This window comes from Cajanus cajan, chromosome 6 (assembly GCF_000230855.2).
Source record: "Cajanus cajan strain Asha chromosome 6, NIPB_CcT2T_4, whole genome shotgun sequence".
NCBI classification, from domain to species: Eukaryota; Viridiplantae; Streptophyta; class Magnoliopsida; order Fabales; family Fabaceae; genus Cajanus; species Cajanus cajan.
The window spans coordinates 1,833,907-1,857,405 of NC_138522.1; the positions used below are offsets into that span (position 1 = coordinate 1,833,907).

The window sequence follows — 23,499 nt, forward strand, 5'->3', positions numbered from 1 at the left end:
AACTCTTAACTAACTCATGCTCGGTGTACCAATCCCATGCTCGATGTTTGTGAGGCAGAACACCCTTGACTTGCCTCATGCTTAGCGCTATGAAGTTGCACCCAGCATAATGATGAATTTTGCACTTAGAAGAATCACGATTTTAGCTCAAACCTGCATCAAACTTGGTTCCAACCAACATGCAACCATTAATATCACATATATACTTCGTAAGCAATTCATTTCCGACCAAAAGAACAACATGCAACCACAAATAAGAACAATTCATCAATTTCCTTCTCTTTTCACCAATAACCACAGGAAAACCAAAATAAGAGATTTTCAACTCACTCATCAGCAACACAGCCACAAGAGACCAATCCATTCAACATTCCTTATATACAACACATCAAGAATAACACTATGAGCTTCCCTTACCTCAAAATCACAAGAGGAGAGAAATAAGGAGGAGGAATGGCGAAGAACTCTATTTTGAGCGCTCGTCGCTCGACGACACCACCAACACTTGATTCTCAACTTTGAAGCTTTGAATCACAAATCAACAACACAATCCATGCTTTGGGAAATGATAGGAGCAACCTGTGAAGTTAAAAGGAAGAACAATTCTCCTTTGACTCTAGAACTTATCTCTCTAACCTCTATGTTTCTTAAGAAAGTAAATTTATGAATTTCAAGTCATGAGAAAACCTTATATAACTTTTCCTAAACTTGGTCAATAATATAACCTCAACTCAAAACAACTACTAAACAACTAAACTCATTGTAAGAATTACTTAATCACTAGAGTTTTATAACAACTAAACCACAAATCACAAAGTTCATTTAATTAATAAAATTAACTAAACAATCATGAAACTCATATGTTACAATTGGTGTTATTCTCTAATAAGAGTTGGAGTTTTACCTTGGTATTATGTATTTGTATTTAATGTTGATCTCATTAATATGCCTTTATGCATATTACTGAGGTAAAACTCCAACTTTGCTTGGAGAACACTATCAACCACATTTAAGAAAATGTATCTAAGTTTTGTCCTTAGAGTTATTAAGAAAAATATTAACACTCATTTATAAGATTTCCAATTAATATATAAAAAACACATTTTTAAGATTATTTTAATTTTTTTAAGGTTAAATATTTTTTCAGTCCCTATAATTTCATTTAATTTACTTTTTAATCCCTATACTTATCTTTCTTAATCCTTAAAATTTAAGATAAATCTTTTTAGTTCCTATACTTGTAATTTTTTTTATCCTTTTAGTTTTTGTTATTATTTTTTTTTTGTAATATTGTCTCTTTTATGTTGATCAAACAAACATATTAATTCAACTTTATATGTCTAATATCAAATTTATTTTGCTGAAGTTATTCTAAATTAGGTCTTTCAACACTTTGTACCTCTTTTGTATTCTCACTTATGACACCATTGTCTAATACCCTTTTTTTAACTCACAAAATTAAAGATATCTACTATATTAACACAAATTAGACAATGTTACAAAAAAAATTAGTGATAGAGACTAAAATGATTAAAAATTACAAGTATAAGTATTAAAAAGATCTATCTTAAACTATAAGAACTAAAAAATAGTTGAAAAAGATAAATATAAAGACTAAAAAAATCCACTTTAAATTATAAAGACTAAAAGATAAAGTAAGTCAAATTATTAAAATTAAAAATATATTTTAACTTTTTTTTTAATTATTAGGTATACTTTTATGTTGAATATAGTTATTAACACATGAGCACCCAAGGTAATACGAAATTTCATCAAATAAAAAAATTATTAAAAGCAGTGGATAAAATATCTTATTATTTAAAGTATGAATTCTACTAAGGATATGTTTGTACTAATTATTTCTCTATAAAAACTTTTAAAATAAGAAAATAAATAAATAAAATTTTTAATACGCTAAAATTAATTTATATATGCAAGTTAAAAAATATATTTAGGATAAATACTACAAATTAACTTACAATATAAGTGTTTGTAGAGATTTTTTTTTTGAGGTTTTTATTAAAAATAATGGTGAAACTACATTGGTAATATTAAATGTAGCATTTTCATTTTTTTTTTCAATTTGACTCTCAAGTAAAACCTTAGTTCTAGTTTAAGGAAAATAAATATTAAATCAATTGTATTAATGGTATTTGTTACAATACTTTTGAATGGTATTCGTTACAATACTTTTTTTTCTTCAATTTTATTGATGTCATTTGCTTTAAAATTTTGGAAGGAATGAAAGGAGAAATGAAAAGATCTTTCTCTGTTATTTTTTACTGTCCGAGATATTTGGTAGAGAATAAAAGTGTTTTGTAATTTTTTTTTATATAAAAAGTGTTTCTTAATTTTTGATAAGATTGTTTTTGCTAGTTATAATAATTTTATTCGCCTCGAGTTAAATTATCTTTCATACAAATGCTTCAAAAAAAAATGTGTTATAATTATTTTCCATCCTTTCCCCATCCACATCTTCTAATATCTTTACATCACTGATCAATTAAATATGAGCTCCAACAACAATTATATATTATCTGTTTTCAGTTTTGGTGTAAAAACTTGTGAAATTAACAGCAATTACAATATCGTGAAATTAGTTTTTAAGTCTAATAAGATAAAAAAAAAATGTGATTGGAAAAAAAATTATGCCAAAAATTATATAAACAAAAATTATAAATTTAAACAACTACAAGTAAACATTTGATATACTCATTTAACACCTTGTTTATTATGGATTAAAGTTTATTACAAATTATAAATAAAAATTTATTATTAAAATTTATCAATCGAATATATATAATTTCACTTGTGTAGTGAGGAAACAATTTCTAATAAGCTGCCGGTTCGTTAATACCATAGTTCCTGTCTATGCATGTTGGTCTGGAAAATAACCCAAACATTAGATTTAAGTCTCACATTCAATCACTGTTGACGGAGAAAGCATAGGTCTCTTCACGTATCATCTTCTCCATCTCCTTCTGTACCAAATATCAATATTCCAATATTCTATTTCTTGGTCAGTGCATTATTAATATCAGTGTTGATTATTGGCTTTGCTAGTGAATTCAATCACAAGATTCACAAACCCTCCTAGCTAGCTGTTTTCTTCTTCCATGCACCCTTTTACCTTGTCACCATCATTAATATCAATTTAGTTTACATGATATGTCACCCTTTTACATATAAACAGCAATATCATACCTGCTATGGGATGCATTTGTGGCAAGTTTTCTCCCCCTCGCAGTGCTGAGAGGCCGAAGCGGCAAGTGAGGAGAGAGGGTTCCAGGACACGTTCCTCTAAGCATGTGGGAGAGAGGGTTAAGAGGGAGACTCAGAGACAAAGAGTAAGTGTGCATGCTAAGAAGGGTGAAGAAAATGCTTCTGGAGGAGGAGAAAAGGAAAAACCGGTTGCTAGAAAAGATAAGAGTAAGGTAGTGGAAGATGTTGCTGGAGAAAATAGTAAGAGTAAAGTTGGGGAGGTTAGAGAGAAGAAGATGGCCAAATATGAATTTGTGGGTGGGTGGCCAAAGTGGTTAATTGATAACATCCCCACAGATGTTTTGGCTAATATTGTTCCAAAGAGTGCTGATTCCTATGAAAAACTTGCCAAGGTAAGTATCATCACCGTGCACCAACATTGAGTTTAATTTTCATGCATTTTTGGATAACTTACATTGCATAATGAAATATTTGTGTAATTAATGTGATGTGACATGCATGGAGAAACTTCGTTCAGAGTATATTACTCACCTACCTGTTGTGTTGCAGATAGGACGTGGAACATATAGCAATGTGTACAAAGCAAGAGAAAAGGGCACAGGAAAGATCGTTGCTTTGAAGAAGGTGCGGTTTGACACATCGGATACTGAAAGCATTAAGTTTATGGCGAGAGAGATCAGGATACTGCAGATGCTGGATCATCCCAATGTCATCAAACTTAGAGGACTAGCAACATCAAGGATGCAGTATAGTCTTTATCTAGTTTTTGATTTCATGCAATCTGATCTGACCCGAATTATCACCCGACCCGGTGAGAAACTCACCGAACCGCAGGTAATTGGGTTTCTATTTGATGCTTTTAACAGTCAGAAGCTTAGAATTTGAGATGTTTGCAATGTCATCTATACTTTGATATGCATTACACCATATTAAATAAAATGACTAGTTTTATTGTGACATAATGCAGTTTCTTTTTTTGGATTAATTTTATTTTGTGCAAGATCAAGTGCTATATGCAGCAGCTGCTTTCTGGGCTGCAACACTGCCACGACAGGGGAATTATGCATCGAGATATTAAGGCTTCTAATTTGTTAATAGACAGAAGAGGGGTGCTGAAAATTGCAGATTTTGGGCTTGCAACTTCCATTGAAGCAGAAAGGCCTCTTACAAACAGAGTGGTGACACTTTGGTATAGAGCTCCAGAACTTCTTTTGGGTTCAACCGATTATGGATATAGCATCGATCTCTGGAGTGCAGGGTGCTTGTTGGCTGAGATGTTTGTTGGAAGGCCAATTATGCCTGGCAGAACAGAGGTAAAAGTTTTTTTATTTTAATTCATATATACTGTGTGTATGCAATATCTCAAAACTGACCATTAAGGATAAATACACAAAGATTTTAGTTTCAAAAGCCAAGAATATTCTCGATTCCATGTTCAGATATTTCATATTTATATGTTCAGAGCTTTTGAAAAGCTAGTTTTTCTTATGAGAAGATACGACAAATTAATGAATCCAATCCTTTGTATTCAACCTTTTCTACTGAATTAAAAAATATTTGCCTCATGCATGCATGGTATCCTATGTTTCTAACCTTTTCGAGTGAATAGATTAAAAGCTAGTTTTTCTTATAAGAAAATACGACAAAACTTTGTTGTGAAGTCCATCTCTCTAAGTTTTGAATCTCTAGTCTGAGTAAAGAAGAAAAAAAAATGATTGGCCTCTTCTGTTTGAATTTTTCTTTGTAAGGATCTTTTGTTTGAATTTGGTGAAGGCCAAGAAGGTAGTTACTAGAAATAAAAAGGAAATACAGAGGACATAATAGTTAAAGGAAATAAATACCTTGCCGTCCAATTATTAAATTTGGAAATTGGATCCTTTCTTTAATTTTTACTACTCCAAGAGAGAAGGTTACAGTTTGCATCGTTTGTTCATGTCTCATGCATGTTAGAGGAATTCATGGTTTTCTTATCTTGTCTTTAATTCTATCCTTTCACTTTTCATTCTGGATGGACTTATCATCATGGTTGTTTATGTCTTGTATGAATCCAATGCCTTTTTCTTGGATGTGATCGGTAAAATTAGAAGATAAATCAACAGAAAGAGGATAAACTAGCCAATTGGACTAAAATATTTGTTAAAATTAGTAGCTAAATTAACTGAAGGGTAAAACGATGTAATATAAATCTGCATGCTTAATTACGTTGACCATTATTTGAAATTTGGTAACTACATATATTTTCAAACAAATATTAATCTTTGTATTTTAATTTACTTCAAATAATTAATCATCTTATAAATTATGATAAAAATATTTTTTAATTTCATTTGAATTTTAAAATATTTTAGTAAATAAGATTAGATAATATAAACATATCTATAATAATATACCTTTGATGATTTTGAGAGATAGATGAGCGTGGAAGAAAGTGTCAAGTGCTTTTGAAAATGAAACAAGGTAAAGGAAGAATATTTAACTCCATGATCAAGCAACTGAGATTAACTCCCTGATAGAAAAAATTCTAATAAATGAAAAAAAGGGAGAAAAAGGTTTAGAATTTGTAAGTTTAAACACTAAATGAATTGAGAAAAGGTGATTGTACTAAGCATTTAATGTGTATAGGTTGAGCAGATTCACATGATCTTCAAACTGTGTGGTTCCCCTTCAGAGGATTACTACAAAAAACTGAAGCTAACAACAAGCTTCCGGCGGCCTCCACAGCATTACAAACCCAGTTTCCAAGAAAACTTCCTCAAGTTTCCTTCCTCTTCGCAAGGTCTCTTGGCTACACTTCTTGATCTCAACCCTGACCTACGTGGCACTGCTGCTTCTGCTCTCCAAACTGAAGTGAGCCTTTCTGCTTTTGCTTGTGTCACTAACAACTTATCTTATGTTGCTCTCACAAATTGCAATGTCATAACTTTTTACTGCTTCCAGTTCTTCAAATCTAGTCCATTACCATGTGACCCTTCAGCTTTGCCAGTAATCTACAAAGACGAGGATGAACGCTTACAAACTAAGAAAAGCAAAAGGTATGCTATTTATCAGTTCAACATTGGAAATAAGTTTCCTTTTTTTTTTTCTTCTTTCATTGATTGAAGTAGTATAAGAGAATTTCCAAATTGATATTTATAGGTAAAAATTCAAGTCTCACGTTACAATAGGAAATAACATCAGTATACAAGTTGATTTTGTAAAGATAAATTTGACTCAAATTCACATTTTAAGAATATTTAAAAATTTGAACTAAGTGCAAAGTTGGCTTTCATATACTCCTGTTTATCTGAAAATATTGATGTATTTGTTGCTTTTCATGATGTAGGCAAAGGGTTTCTAAAAGAGGGCAACAATCTCAAACGACTAGTAGTGATGCTACTCAGTCAGGAAAGAACCAAATTGCTGAACAAACCCTTGGAGATACAGAATCATCAAAAGAGGTGATTCATCATCACACATACTAAATCCTTTAAAAAATAAAACAATCTTGTGCTATGTATTATGTTCATGTTATTGTTAATGCATTTTTATACTATTAAATGGTGGCATGCATCCCTTTGTTATTATGTGAAAAAAAAAAAGTCCTAATTTAAGTGACCATAAAGTAATAAATTATGCACATTTTTGGCTTTAACAGAAGCAAATTGAACATCAAAAGCAAGGTCATGAAACGGGGAATAGTGGTAGCAGCACATCATCAGGGTCAAGACTATTTTTGACTGAAGGGAACAGCAGCATGAACACATCTTTATCCCCATTTTCTCTCTCTAGTGGTAGTGTGAGAAAGTCCCCCAAAACAGAGGGCCATCCGAATGCCCTTAAGAACATAAAGAACTATAGTGTCCTCTTACAAGCATCTATGATAGATATGATCAACCGCAATGAAGGCAACGATTTTTCACAGCTTCGGAGGTCCTTCTCTGCCTTGGATTTTCGACTTGAACCAGAGAAGCTACCAGACCTCTATACCTTAACTAAAAACATTTAATTTTGGCCAATTCTAAACATTATATTTTTTTCATTATCATTTAGTTATGTTCGTCACTTCATTAAAAGAGTCGAAATCTTTTAATTAATGTGACAGATATGATTAATTGGTAATGAAAAAAAAAAGTTCGGATCAAAATTAAACTCTAAATAAAAAGATAGCTCGTGTAAGTTGATTATCTGTTTAGGGTGATTTGGGTGTTTTTATTCTAGTATTTATTTTATTTGAGTCACTCTTCCTTGTCGGAAGTTGTGATAAATAAACGAGTCCCTATTCTGGACACGTTGCTACTTAGTAATTCCATAGAAATAATTTTCGAGTGGAATAAATAGTATAGGATGTCTGTAGTGAGACATGCTAAAATTAGAAGATAATGTGATTGTGTTTTCGTTTGCGTTCAATCTGGAATTCTTTTTATTACGATGAATTGTTAATTTTTTAAATAATCGCTGGTGCAATTTCTCATTTTAGAGAGCAAGAAACTTATATAAAATTAGATAGGGGTGGCAAAAGAGGTCAGTCCGACCCGTTTTGGCCCGGCTTGTCAAAAATGGGCCAGGCCAGACCGTCAATAGAAAATGGGTTGGGATAGCTGGCCCGTCCTGTTTAAGGATGAGCTAGCGAGTCGGCGGACCAGTCCACATACCACAAAAAAATTACAAAAAAAAAATATTTTATGTTCAAATAAAAAGAAAACTACTACAAATAAATAAATATAACCTTACAAAATTAAAAATGCATACATATTATACATAATATATGTTCAACAAAAGCAAATTACAAACTTATAACAAAATCAAATAGAAATTAGTTCACTTAAACCAAAATCAAAATCAAATTATAAACTTACAAATTACTAATAAACTAAGTTTTTGATAGTCCACAAAACAAGTCCAAATACAATTAATTAACTTTAGCTTTCTATTTCAAGAACATTAGAAGCTCCCTTGAAAGAAGTTGTCTCTACTTTTTTGTGTTGATCATATTCATCCTTATCTTCTACATCAAAATAAATTAAAAAATAAAAAAATTAAAATATGCAGGTTGGCGGGTTGTGACAGGCCAGCCCACTATTTGGCCCGGTGGGCTAGTGGGTTTGGCGGGTTGAAATATTGGGCCCGGCCCGCCAATTTTTTGCGGGCCAATGGGCTAGCTCGCGGGTCACAGCCCATTTTTCCATCCCTAAAATTAGGCATGGACAAAAGTTTCAAACTCACTAGAATCTCTTCCGAGTCTCTTAGCAATATTTCGTAATATATGTGTGTGTGAGGAATGATTCGTTTACTCCTAGAGTAAGTCTATCTAGACTTACTCCATTCAATAATTCATGTTCTACATAAAATTTCAACAATTTAACCATTGAATTTAAAGATCTTAATGTATAGATCAAATCTATAAATTTTTAAAATATTTAAAAATCATTTGATACTTCGTTTCATTAATTCAAATCAATGTATAAAATGATTTTATGATTATCCGTCAATTTGAATTAATGGAATGAAGTATCAAATGGTTTTCAAAATTTTTAAAAATTTGTAGACTTGATCTATGCATTAAAAACTTTAAATTCAATAATTGGATCATTTAAATTTGATGTAGAACATGAGTTATTGACTTACTCCGTTCAATAATTCATGTTTTACATCAAATTTCAACGATTCAACCATTGAATTTAAAGTTCTTAATGTACATAGATCAAATCTACAAATTTTTAAAAAATTTGAAAAACATTTGATACTTTGCTTCATTAATTCAAATCAATGTATAAAATGATTTTATGATTATCCGTCAATTTGAATTAATGGAATGAAGTATCAAATGGTTTTAAAATTTTTTAAAAATTTGTAGACTTGATCTATGCATTTAGAATTTTAAATTCAATAGTTGGATCGTTGAATTTGATGTAGAACATGAGTTATTGACTTACTCCGTTCAATAATTCATATTCTACATCAAACTTCAACGATTCCATTGAATTTAAAGTTCTTAATGTATAGATCAAATCTACAAATTTTTAAAAAATTTGAAAATCATTTAATACTTCGTTTCATTAATTAAAATTAATGTATAAAATAATTTGATGATTATCCGTCAATTTGAATTAATGAAATGAAGTATCAAATAGTTTTTAAATTTTTTAAAAATTTGTAGACTTGATCTATGCATTAAGAACTTTAAATTCAACAGTTAGATCATTAAAATTTGATATAGAACATGAGTTATTGAACGGAGTAAGTCTAAGTATATATATATATATATATATATATATATATATATATACTAAGTCATGAATCATCTTAATCTCCAACTCTATTTTAAATTGAGTTCTCCGTAATCTAGGTAATACAAATATTTTAATTGAAATTAAAATTGGGTTGCATAAACAATATGAAATTAGTAATTGTTGATTAATTAATTGCGTTCGATATTGTGTCTCACATCTTTTGTTATTATTGTAATAGAATATGTTTTTCTTTAAGTGTTTTTTTGCGCAACATAACACTACTTTAAATAACATATTTTTTTGGTCAAAATTAAGTAATGTAATGAAATATTAATTAATTTTTATTTGCATATATAAAATCATATAAACTTATAATTTTTTATAAAAAATTTTAATTTAATGATTAGATTGATTAATTTTATATTCTACAATTTTTTTTAAAAAAGTATAAGCACAAAAATGTGACACACGCACGTTATTTTCTAACTCAAATTCTTTTCTGAAATAAGGATATTGATTCAACATGATAAGATAAGTAGTATGATAAAACAATCTTATGATTATGATCTATATATTAAATAATTTGTTAAAATAAATAAAATAGGATGATTATTCTATCATATTTTAGTCACTAATCAGATCCTAAAAAAATAATTAAACTTTTTTATTTATGTATTATTTTTTATTTTATAGAGATAAAAAAAATTAAAAAAAAATAGTTGCATTAGAGATCAAATATAAATTCTTATACTTCTACTATTTCAATCCTTTCTCCCAATGACTAAATTAATTATAATTAATGGTTATTTATGTGTTAATCTCCCGAGAAGTAGTAGCTTGCCCAAAATACAGAAATAACTATGTGCCACTTTTCAGGATTACTTTCTTTACTAAACAACATTTTGGAAGTGGAGAAAATTATAAACAAACGTGCGTTAGATTTTACATAGACATGCAGCATGCTATTTGCAAGGCTAAAAGTCAACCAAATATCCGCTATAGAGAGTAAAAAAAAGGGAACGGTAAAGAAAAATCCAATTGAGAAATTGAATTTCATAAGTAATATATTTATAAAATCATATATAAGCGATTTAAGGAATTTTTAATTTAATAATTAGATTGATTAATTAATTTTATATTCTACAAAATTTTATTAAGAAGTATATGCACAAAAGTGTGACACACGCACACACACACTATATATATATATATATATATATATATATATATATATATATATATATATATATATATATATATATATTAACTCAACTTCCCTCCTAAATTAAGAATATTGACTCAACATGAAAAGATAAATAATATGATAAAAACAACCTTATGATTATTTACATATTAAATAATTTGTTAAAATAGATAAAATAAGATGATTATTCTATTATAGTTTAACTATTAATAAGATCTTAAAAGAGTAACTAAACCTTTTTATTTATGTATTATTTTTTATTTTGTAAAGATAAAAAAAAAATTAAAATAATGGTTGTGATAGAAAATATTAAATTTAGGTCTTCATATTTTTACTATCTCAACTTTTCCTCTTTGCCACTACATTAATCTTAATAGTTATTTATGTGTTACTTTGGTTGAGATAAAGGAAATTACATAGTTCTTTATAATTATATTCTCATACTTGAACATTTTTTTTTAACGTTTTTTCATGTATAACTTGAGAGCTGTCTATAATGTAATAATAGTAATTAATTAACATTAAATAAGCGAGGGAATCAAATAAGAATGTAATAAATTAAAACTAAATTTTATAATATACGCTATTTAGATAATTTAAAAATTGAAATTACAAATGATTAATGAAAGATATAAATACACAATTAAAAGTGTCAATAGTCTTATGTACATAATTGTCTCTATAATGTTGGTTGGGAAGGCAACACAATGGTGATTTGATAGTTGTGACAATTACAACAACAAAAATGGTGATAAGAACATGATAGCAGTATTGACAAGGATTAAATAGAAAATATTGGAGGGGTGATAGTAACATAGCAATAGTGATAGAAATATTGGTGGTGATGGCATGAGGTGATAATGGTGACTAGATGGAGAAGACAATAGCATCAGGGACGGAGCCAGGATTTCAATACTGGGGGTGCCATATAGTAATATACATATGAGTTTATATTAAAAATAGGGGGTGCCATATAGTAATATATATGTATATAAAAAAAAATTAAAATTGTTGGGGGGGCCGTGGCACCCGTAGGTCCCCCCTTGGCTCCGTCCTTGAATAGCATAATAGAAGCATAAAATAATAGTACACCTGTATCATAAGGGTGGTGAGGTCTGCAAACTGATCAAAAAATAGTTTATAATGTTGACTAATTATTGTTAGTTTTTTCCTTAAAAAAAGTAGGTAGAAGAGAGAGGTATAAGAGTGAGAGCCAAACAAAGGTGGTGACTGGTGAGGTCTACAAGCCCCAAGTGCTGCTTACAGAAGTAATTGTCATCCCCCACTTCTAGTGATCATTCTTGCAAGCAATATTATTGAGGGTTCCATAATGTTTTGTCCACAAAAAAAAAAAAAAATGAATGAAAATTTAAATATTGAAATGGTTCTTTTATTGATTTTGAAAATTATCTCGTTGATCAATGGCACAAAAATTATTTTGTACACCACTAACATTACTTCCATCCATTTGTACGCGCACCCCCTTCCCCTCACAAGTCTTCTTTGCTAAAGACAGTATTAGATCCACATTTATTAAATATTTTTGTCCATTTAATTCGCTAAAAAATGTGTTATTGGTCAGTATATAATTGTTTTTATATTTAATTTAAGAAAATATAATTATGTAATATTTAATTTAAAAAAACATTATTGAACAACATAAATAAAAAAATTAGACAAACTACAAAAGATGTTACATAATATGATTAAAATAATGTATATAAAATTAGAATATAAATTCTAATTTAATTCAATCTCACAAAATTTACTCACCCTTACTTTATATTTATATACATTTTCTTGATTATATTATTAATTGATATCTTTAACAAAGATAAAAACTCAATTTTTTCTTACTAAATAAATTATAAGATAAATTTTTGTTCAAGATACTCAAAATATACCAAATATTTATATTTATTCTTATTTAATACTTATATTTTCCTTCTATTGTATTTTTTTATCGTTATCGTTATTGTTGTTATCACTGTTATTATCAACACTACCACCATTGACCATTGACATCATTCTTGTAGTTGACAATGTTATCATAATCAATTATTAGTCATTGTCCATCACCATTATCATTGATGTTATCACATTATTACTTTTGTCACTATCATTATCATGCAACTATCACCATAATCATTATTGTTGTGTTAAAATAATTAAAACAAATTGTATCAAGATAATCAAAGGTAATGCAAAAAAAAATTATATTATTTTTGTTTATATTATGTATTATCTATTAAACAATGCACATGATAAAAAAAATCTCATAACTTGAAATTTTCTCTCGTTTTGTTCTCCTTATATTATAACTTAGTTTGCATCAAACATACCTTTTATTATAATTAATATTTATGATATATATATATATATATATATATATATATATATATATATTCATAAATAAATAAAGACTTAAATATTTTTTTAGTCTCTCAAAATTTAGGATAAATTTATTTTTAGTCCATTAAATTTAAAATTGTTGTTTTTAGTTTATGTAATTTTGAAAATATTCTCTTTAAAAAATAATTCATAAAATACTCCCGTTGAATATAGTTGTTTCTATAATTTTTGTGAAGAGAAAATATGTATTTTACACTTTACCGTGAGATTAACCAAACTTTCACTCTCGCATTCATATCAAAGTATCCTCTTTTCTTCTTTAACTATACATAATATTCTTATTGGTTTAAATATATTTTTAGTCCCTCAAATTTAAGATAAAATTGTTTTTGGTCCCTCAAATTTAAAATTGTTGTTTTTAGTCCCTGTAATTTTTAAAAATATTGTTTTAGTCCCTTAAGTCACCAATAATATTTGAAAGTGACTAATTAAGACAGTTATGCAATATCAACCGGATTTAATGTGATATTTTTACTAATAAAGACACGAATAGGTAAATTTTATACAATAATATTTGATAAATTTCTTAACAAAATTTGAATATAAAAATTAAAATAAGATTTTTTGAAATTACAGAGACTAAAAATAATAATTTTAAATTAAAAAAAAACAAATTTATCTTAAATTTGAGGGATTAAAAATATATTTAAACATATTGTTAAACATCCAATGATTCCAATCCTTTCAATCTACGTTCTTGTATTTTTATCTCTACTCACATAGTCCAACGACACGGGTAAGCATGCTAGTTCCATAATAAAAATCCAAACCTATTTATATAGAAGGCCATCATAACCCGTGAAATTATGGTTTACTATTAATTCTCATAAAAATTGTTTTAAGGACCGAAACTAAGCCCGTAACAGATTTTTCTTCACTAAAGCCCATCATGCTAACGGCTTCAACATTGATTAGAATCATTAAATAATTTAAAAAAAAATTACTTGTAACATTATCTAACATACTCGATCTCTATTATCAGTTAAAATTTATTTAAAGTTACAAATTAAAAAAAATATTAATAACACATGATACACACAAATATTAAAAATTAATATAAAATTTTATATTTAATTTCAACGATCTACCTTTAAATTAATTTTTAAATTTTCATATATATATATAAATACTTACATTAAAAGTAAAACTTGATAAACTTATTCTACTCAATAATTCATATTCTATTTTAAACTTTAACAATCCAATCATTAAGATTGTACATAAAGTAGAAATAAAATTTGTTTGGTAAAAGAATATGGTAAAAGTTTGTTTGGTAAGAGGAAAATAGAAAGGGAAATAGAGTGTGTGACACCCTCTATACTCCATATGTTAACATAATGTATAATTTAATAATCATGAAAGAAATTTTGGAAAATAACTTTTAATGAATAATACAATGAGTTAATCACCTATACACTGCCAGTAGAAAATCTTTTTACACTGACAACCAATTATATCTTTTAATTGTGTCATGTCACTATAAATACATTTACTTTTTAACATTGACATGACATAATTAAAAGATATAATTGGTTGCCAATGTAAATTTTTTTTACACTAACAGTATATAGGTGATTAACTCTAATACAATTCACTTGGATAAAAGTATCACATATGAATGAAATCAAAGTAATAAAAAAATTGAAATCCAGTAAAGTAATTACAAAGCAAAATCTAATATCAAAGCCTATGAAGAAAATATAAACATTAAAAGGGATTGAATAATGTGTATAAAAAAATTGCATTTTTTTCGTAATCAAATAGTAACACTAATCTAATGAAGCGCGGAATAACTAGATGGAACACTAAGTATTTTTAGAAATATTTCGAGGGACCTATTCATTGTTTAATGTTCAAGTTAGTAGTATGAATTTAAAGATAGTCAAATATTCCCCAAATTGAGAGATTTAATGTGAAGATCAATACCATTAATGCATATAGATTGAATTTCATAACAAATAATTTTAGAGCAATCATTCCGAGAATTTAGGGTAAAAACTACAAAAATTATGAACTCATAAATAATAAATTTAGTATAAATAGAGACTTTTAATACTAAAGAAAGAAAAATTATTTATCTTAGATGTTCGATATAGAAAATATACTAGAAAAAACTTGATTATTATCTAAGTTCGAAGTTTTTAAAACATATAATTTATCTTTCTTTAATATTAGATGTCTTTATTTATATCAAACTTAACATTTGTGAGTCTCATTTTGCATTATAAAATTCAATCTATATGTTAATGATGTTAATCTTTATATTAAATATAATTTATTAATTATTTTATATTACTTTTATTAAGGTGGCAGCTTTTGATTCATCATATCCAATATCTCACGTCATCTAAAATGCTTTTCCATATACTAATTTGCACTACAACAAAAATGATATTTAATAATATTTGAAAAATGTTACTTAATTATGTATAAATGTTGATAATTTATTTTAGCAACATATTATCAAATGTTATATATAGTCCATGTTACTAAAGACTTTTAATAACATTTTTGCATAATTAGGTAACATTTAAAAATGTTACCAAAGTAGTATTTTTGTAACATTTTAATGATGTTACCAAGATTTTGATAACTTTATAAAATAATAATTAATTTTAATATTACTATCAATTATTATATTTTTATGTCTCCTAAATTAAACTTCTAGGAGTTTCTTAAGTTTTTAGGGAAATATATTTTTAGTTAGTCATCACTAATTATATATAGAATATCAAATTTTATTTATCTTAAATATAACTATATGAGTATATATACTCTTTATGAGTCATTAATCTATTTGATGTGAAACTTTAATTATGGATTACAATTAAATATAAGAGAAATATACTTTTTTGACTCGATGTGGGACTTTGATTTTAGAAACAATTATAATAACATTTTTTTAGAAAAATGTTACAAAATAACTTATATAAAATTTTCTTACTCGATAGAGACTTTGATTTTGAAAATTAGTAACATAATGTAAACAAGAAAATGTTGTTAATGTGTTAAAATCTAGTAGTGTTGATGTGATGAAACACGATTTTTTTATATATTATTTTAACTGGATAAAAATGTAAAAAATATATATTCATCAAGAGTGAAGAAGTCAGTAACATTTTTGTCATTTAAAAAACAAAAAAATTAAAATAACCTCTCCATCCCGAATAAAAAAAAAAGTCATGGATCACGGTGATATCCATATTCAAAGGAACACCACGGTAGAATTCGTCCAAATTCTTATGTAACTCTTTTATCCAATTTTATCTTATCTTATCCAAAACTCTCCCATTGTCTCGTCAAAATCCTATACTTTTATTATTTTAACTCAAGTTGAGATTAATTTATGAAGACGATCACGTGACTGACCTGTCAGATATTTTCTTCATTAATCCAACACTCGCTTACCATCTAGGAAGTCCCCATGTTGCACTATCAAGAAATGCAATCTTAGGCAATTGTCCATAATACATTTTCCCCATGTTCTATATATTCACATGATAGCAGAAATTAATTTCTCAACAATATGCAGCAAAGCGACATTCTGGAGGGTGTGGTTGCACGCAGAAGGAGGGGGAAAAATTTATTAATATGATTGACTTAATCAATCAATCTTAAATTCTTAATCTTTGGATTGGAAATAATATCAAGGGATAAGATTCGGTGTCAATAACAATTAACAAATTCCAAACCTCAAACTATTTGAACCTTTTCCTCTCTCCATATTCTTTTTATACGAAAAAAAACATTATATCATTGAATAATTAAAGCCAAACCCCTTCACAAGATGTACTAGAGTGTAGCTAGTACAAAGTTCTGTTCCAATATCAACCCACACCAAGACCCCATATAAAACAAGGTTCTTAATAGCCTCCCACATATTTATTATCAGCTTTTCTACGCAGTTCTGTTAGTAAACGTATAACAACTAATTGAATGATATATTTTTTTTTAAATTTTTTTGTGTAAGAAACAAATGAAGGAAATTTAAACGACATGAAAGATTGAATCAAATTGGATATAGATTTAGATATTGTGCATCCCTTACTCGTAATATATGTTCTCGAAAGGAGGCATGCATGTCGGAAAGTAGAATGGCCTAATAGTTTGGACAGTGTTAATTATAAGGTAGGACAAATGACAGTGTCGTAAAAGAGCAACAAAAGCACGTGAGTTTGTGCCCTCGATCCCTACTCTTTTGTCCAACTACGCAAAGACAAGTTAAAGCTATTAGTCTCATTCACCATAAACAAATTAAATCCGATCCAAACCAAAGCTTGAATCATATTAATTAATTCTCTCTTAGCCACATGTTAATAATAGCATGCAATGCAATGTTGCGTGCCATCACGTGATGGACCAAAAGTGAGGCTCATGCGGGGCCAAACAAAACCATCACCTTTTTTGTATGCATACGAGGGTCACGATCGACGTGGCTCCAGCCGACGCGTTTCGATTGGACCAAGGACGTGACCCACTGGCTCTACCCCAAAATCCTGATGCAGAAATATGTTGAGACATAGTTACACATTTAATTATTTTTTTTCAGAGTAAGCCATTATAGTTATCAGTAAAGTCATATCGATCTTTAATCGTAATTTCATACTCAAATTAAATATGAAATTTAATTATTTGATTAAACAGTACAAATGTAAAATTAATCATTACTGCAAACAACTTTTGATAGACATGGTCACTCTAGACCCCAACTAGTTGTTGCTCAAATTAAGTTAATGGATGATCCCTTTGTTAATCGGGGTTTGTTCTTAGCCACAAAACCTTCCTTGGATTCTTATTTGTGCCTAACATGCCAACCATTGCGATTGGAAATGAACATGTTTAATTGTACCAACTGTTTGGGTGGTGTCCTTTATTTATTAACCATCATTAACAGGACGAAATAACTAATTAACAGAAAAATTCTAAAAGTGTGGTAATAATCTCGAATTGGAAAGATGCAAATGATGAGGAGATCTTTGATTCCAACAAGGGGTAGGCGGCGGAAAGGAAAAGTTGACTTTATAACGAAATCAGTTCTTATCTAGAAATAATTTAATTATGTTCAATTTCTTTTAGTTGAATTTTCTTCAAAGTTCAAAGCACTTTATGACGCTTGGTAGGTTGTCTCTATTTTATGCTATATTAGCCTTAACTTTGTGTGTCATTGATCACTAAGTTGAGATATAATAAATAAATGAATAATTCCAAGCATTTGACAAATATTTTTAGCTAGTTTATTATTCTTTTTATTAGTTGGAAAAGTTTGTTTGATTATATTAGCTAGTCGTATTTGATTTTAGTAGTTTTGTAGCGTTTTTCAAGACATTAACTAACGTAGTATTTTAGTTTATACATTCTAGTTTTTTTTTAAAATTATATTTCTTTTTTTCTCTTAACATATTTACTAAATAATTACATTTTATATTTTTTACACAGTGTATAGATAATAATGTTATTATTCCACCCTTTTTGGTCTACTTAATTATGTTATTATTAATTTGAATTTGGTTGGAAATATTTTAGGATATATTATAAGATTATCAATAAAATTATAAAATGCACTATAAGAAAAAAAGTTGAAACTAAAAAATGTAATTAACGTAATCGTTGTGGAACTTTGAGTATTTAATCAGGTAGATATGTTGCGGAACTAAAGGGATTGGAGGGAGGTAGGGGTTATCAACAACCCGAGAACCCGAAAAAGTCGAAAGAAAAAGGTAAACGAATGATTTCGAATGGATTACTGGTTAAAGCATATTAAAAAAAAACAGTATAATATGGATAATTTTTGTCGAACTTGGTTTGAGCTATTTTTTATCTATCGATATCCAAACCTAATCGGGAAGGAAGAAGAAGTCGAACTAGCATGGTAGAAAGGGGTTGGACTTAGTAATAAAAAAGATTGTGGACCATGTTGAATGGAAGAGCACGTGTTCATATTCGTTAGAATGCTTCCAATCTTCATATTCGTTGGAATGCTTCCAATCTTCATATTCATTGGAGTACCTCCATTTTTCATATTCGTTGGAATGACTTCAATCTCACTTGCAGGTCTCTTGTATCCCTGTGTCAAAGCTCAAAACTAATTAATTGATTCAGTCTATTTTATTATAGGTCTAATCTGAAGTAAACTGTCCAACCCAAACCGTAATCAAACAAATCCAAACCTAACCTAAATTGAAAACTCAACGGTCAATTATTGACTATTTTTTTTTTTAACTTAATTTTTATCGGATTGGGTTTTTTTAGGTCCGCACCCGACCAAACCCGTCCGGTAATCAGTCCTGATGGGAGGAGTGTTTATTTGTTACTATTCAGAGCTTTCATTCCTTCAAATTTTCAGATGAGTGGAAATTATTTTTGTCAATTCTTCTCAATATTTTTTTATAAGACAAAGTATCATTATTGAGAGTATACGAAGTAAAAGTACCTTTAACCCATTTGCAAAGCTTTCTGAATCAAATGATGAACAGTGTAGTTATTACATAAAAGACCATCAAAAGGTGTTTAAGAGTGGATTTCCTTATATGTGTTAATAATGTAACTTAAAAACTTCATTCAGTCCTAGATTGTGTCTGTATGGAAAACAAAATATTCTAGAGTTTAAATTTGAACGGCAAGTGCAGGTATAATCTAAGTGAAGTTATTCTCATGAAGAAAAGGGAAATTATATATAAAATAAGTCAATTGTTTCACACACTGAAATTGAATACTTTATTATTTATAGGAGAGGGGTAGGAGAAAGAAATAAGGAAATACGTGATTTTGCTGGTTTAATTATAGGGAATTGGGTGCCATATGTGGTCATATATGCTGTTGACATTTTGGTATGATGATATTAATATTTAGACTGATCACTGGAATTTATCAATATAATATCCAATTAATGCGAAAACTTCGCTACATGAAAGCATTATCAATCATATTCCTCTATGGTGGTATACATAAAATAATGATTTTGTAAAGCAATATCTGATTCTGATTAGGTTAGGTACAAACTAGTTAGCCGCCTAAATAATCCTAAATTATATAGAACAAATAATAGAAAAATAAAATACTGTGATTGTTTTCAGTTAATTTAGAGGATGGTTATGGATGTATCTTTAATTTGTATCATAAGAGTTACTAGATAGGCTCAATTTAAAAACCGCCGTATGATTTGGTTTCGGGGTAATTGCTTAGGTAAAAGGTATCTCTCTTTCTTTATTAATTTATATTTATTCCTAATCATTCTTTTCCATCAATGTTTTGTCTTTGATACTTGTCATCAATATAAGTTGATGTTTAATTTATCGGCAATTAAGGGACAATGCAGCCCCACAATGATATATGAGCACCCCTTCCCATGTGATTTTTCTTTACATAGCATTTTTGGTCGCCTTATTTGAAAATGATCGAAGCCCCATCAATGTCGGTTATCTATTGAGGTTCGTTATGTGGTTTCCTTTCTTGTTGAGTGAAGAGCTTTGCACATGATTAATGGAAATGATATTGTACAAGGACAGTAACTAGATAAGAGGGTAGATGCAACTCTTCCTAATTTCGTATCTTTGTTTTCTATAGGGCATGCATGGTCGCATATCAGCCACTAGCTCTATGCATGTGGCACGGAAATTTGTTCTGCTAAATCAGGTTTTGTGCTCGAGTGAGAAACTCAAAATTTTATTAATTGCTTAATCGCATAGTGATGGAGATCTCACTAGCATCTCCATATCGTGTACGTATACATATTGTGTGAAATTTAAATTTCACAATGATCTATAATTTTGAAAAGGTTCAAGACTATAATTTGAAGATAATACACGGTGGAGAGGAAAAATTTTCACTCACACTCCCGAGAGAGAGGAAGAACCTTTGTATTATGTCGCTCAAATGGTGAGCCACTAAAATCCATCTGGTGGTAGAGATATTGAAGTAGTTGTATATAATTTTAAATTCAAACTTTGAAGTTGTTTTTTGTAATTTCAGTAAATAAATAAAAGTTGTGGTTCATACGATCAAGCCTAATTTCAATTGATGCCAATTTAAAGGCACACCGCAGTGCCATTAGCTATTTATATAGGCAAAATTATGGAATAAAATAATACAAGGCTTAAGGACTAAGTATATTAGGGAGTAGCAAAGTCTACATATCTAGAAACTACAAGTATGGTTCTCGGCATAATCAATCAGCATATGAAGTTGAAGGGAGAATCGCAATTTCAGCTGCAGTTCTTGTAGTGCATCTAGAATCATCAGAAGTAAATGGTAGCCACGTAAAATAGCTGGAGGAATTAAAGTCGGTGAACTTCTCATACTGAAAATTTCAAAATCTAATCCACACCATTTAATCTTTATTTTTGAATTCATTCGAATAAATTAAATATTTCTTGAGATACTTCTTAAATTTAATTTGAAGAAAATTTTTTCATATTAACTTTTTTAAAAACTCCTTTTTTTTGTCTACATATTAACTATAGTTTTAGTTTATCTTTAAAAAAAGTAATTTTAATTTTAATTTTATTTATTTTTAAAAAATTGTTTATGAAAAAAAATTATTCAAACAATACAAAATAAAAGAAAGATGTTTCATAAATTACGTCAGGCTGACAGTATATATATGTAGAAAATTGAAATTCGCCATATTCTTTAGAGATTGGAAAGGCAAAAGGTGATAGCTCCAATCCTCTTTTCATTATTATATACGGCCTTACAGTTACAAGTCCCTTGTACGTATAGAGTATTCTAGAAATGGAGTGCTCCCTTTTATTTTAGGTGATTTATACTAATCTTTTTATTTATAATTTTATTCCTTAACTCTTATATTAATATTTAATCTAGGCATAACATATTTTTGGTTGCAGATCTTTGTTGATTCACGAATGGTAGAGTGCAAAATGTTTGGGAACATGAAGGGAATGAAGCCATATATTGTGGTCTTAGCTTGGATCCTCTTTTCGAAGCAAAAGGTTGTCATTTTCAGGCAGGACAGAGCAGGAGACATTGATTTGAACCAAAATTGTAGCCATTGTTTTTCTTGTCCTGAAAGAGTGCAGTGCACCACATGTCTTCACATCCTTCTTCTCTTTCTGCCTATAAAAAGAGGCCTTAACTACAAGATTTTGAAGCAAGTTCAAGGTTTCTCAGTAATACCATAGATATTCAAGTAATTAAATGGCTTTGTTACCGACCAAACGCTGCCTTCTGCTTGCTTTTCTCTTGCTTTGCTTCGTTTCTATTACTGCTACAGGTCAGCTTAATTACTCTCCTGTGTCTTTCCAAATTAGCCTTAAACATATTTCTTGTGGCTATATATTTAACTTCATTTAATTTTGATTTTTAAAAATATTTTTGTTAATTTTAAAAAGGATTCTGTCCCATTTAGTGGTAACATAACATATATATCACTTTATCATTAACGGGTAACAAGAATTATTCAAAAAAATTGAAATTTATGAATAGCAAAATTAACAACAAAAATTAGAAAATTAAAAATACATATATTAAATCATGTCTATAGGACGAAACATATATATTTTACTCTTCAAAGTTCAAATTATAATTAATTATGTGTTGTTCGGTGTTTTCATTACAGCCAGAAGTTTAAGAGAGACTAAGGACGATGGGTTAGCTCCAGTTTCAATTGAGAAGAGCCACGAAAATCAATTTAAGCCAAACCAAGGAGGGGAACAAGATATTGGTGACTTGGCTACAATGGACTACACTCCTGCAAAAAAGAATCCTCCAATTCATAATTAATTCCTAGCTTTTTCTGTTTTCATTTTTGTTAGAATATATCCACAGTGCTTTTTTCTGGAATTCTGAACTTTGAAGCTACAGGCCGGAATTAGTTCCACACTTAAATCACACCTAGCTGTTTTGAGCAGGTACCAATCTAGCTGCTACATATAAATTTAGAAGTTAGAACTTATATGTAAATAGTTTTTGAGCTAAGAGATGTTAAGGTAGCATATTATTAATGATCAGAAGAATTTATATTCATAATATATTCACCCCTATCTTATCCTTTTTCAAACAAACGTACAACTATAATTTCTTTCCCAGAATCGTAATATATCTTGAAGCATATGTAATTTAAAGAAGATAACAGTTTGAGGTATGATGAGTTGCTATAAACAATTTGAAAGAATGGTGGAGAATTAATCAACTTTGAAGCCTTAATCAATATATGTTTTTCGTGACATCTGGGAATGTTTGAAGTCATAACCTGCACATTAGAACTTGGAAGACGCTGTAGGAATGCATGAAGGTAAATGAAACAGTTATTTACAAATGAGTGGATCAGTCGTCACAACTCACAACCATTATAATTATGCACTATATATAACCAAGTTGTACAGTACACAAGAAGACAAAGAAATGTCCACAAATGAAATAATATATTTGAAGAATAATTTTATACTCCATATGGCATTCACGAATTTGAAGTTATAGCGTCCCATTTTCATGATA

The 23,499-nt window shown here is 28.8% G+C and overlaps 1 protein-coding gene across 1 annotated transcript; it reads left to right on the forward strand.

Moving 5' to 3' along the window:
* Positions 1–2,834: 2,834 nt before the first annotated feature.
* On the forward strand, positions 2,835–8,206 carry LOC109795966 (putative serine/threonine-protein kinase At1g54610). Its single transcript, XM_029271238.2, has 7 exons — positions 2,835–3,614; positions 3,772–4,056; positions 4,224–4,535; positions 5,845–6,069; positions 6,160–6,254; positions 6,545–6,659; positions 6,857–8,206. The coding sequence occupies exons 1-7, from the start codon at positions 3,210–3,212 to the stop codon at positions 7,205–7,207; spliced, it is 1,788 nt and encodes a 595-aa protein (XP_029127071.2). The 5' UTR covers positions 2,835–3,209; the 3' UTR covers positions 7,208–8,206.
* The last annotated feature ends 15,293 nt before the right edge of the window (positions 8,207–23,499 follow it).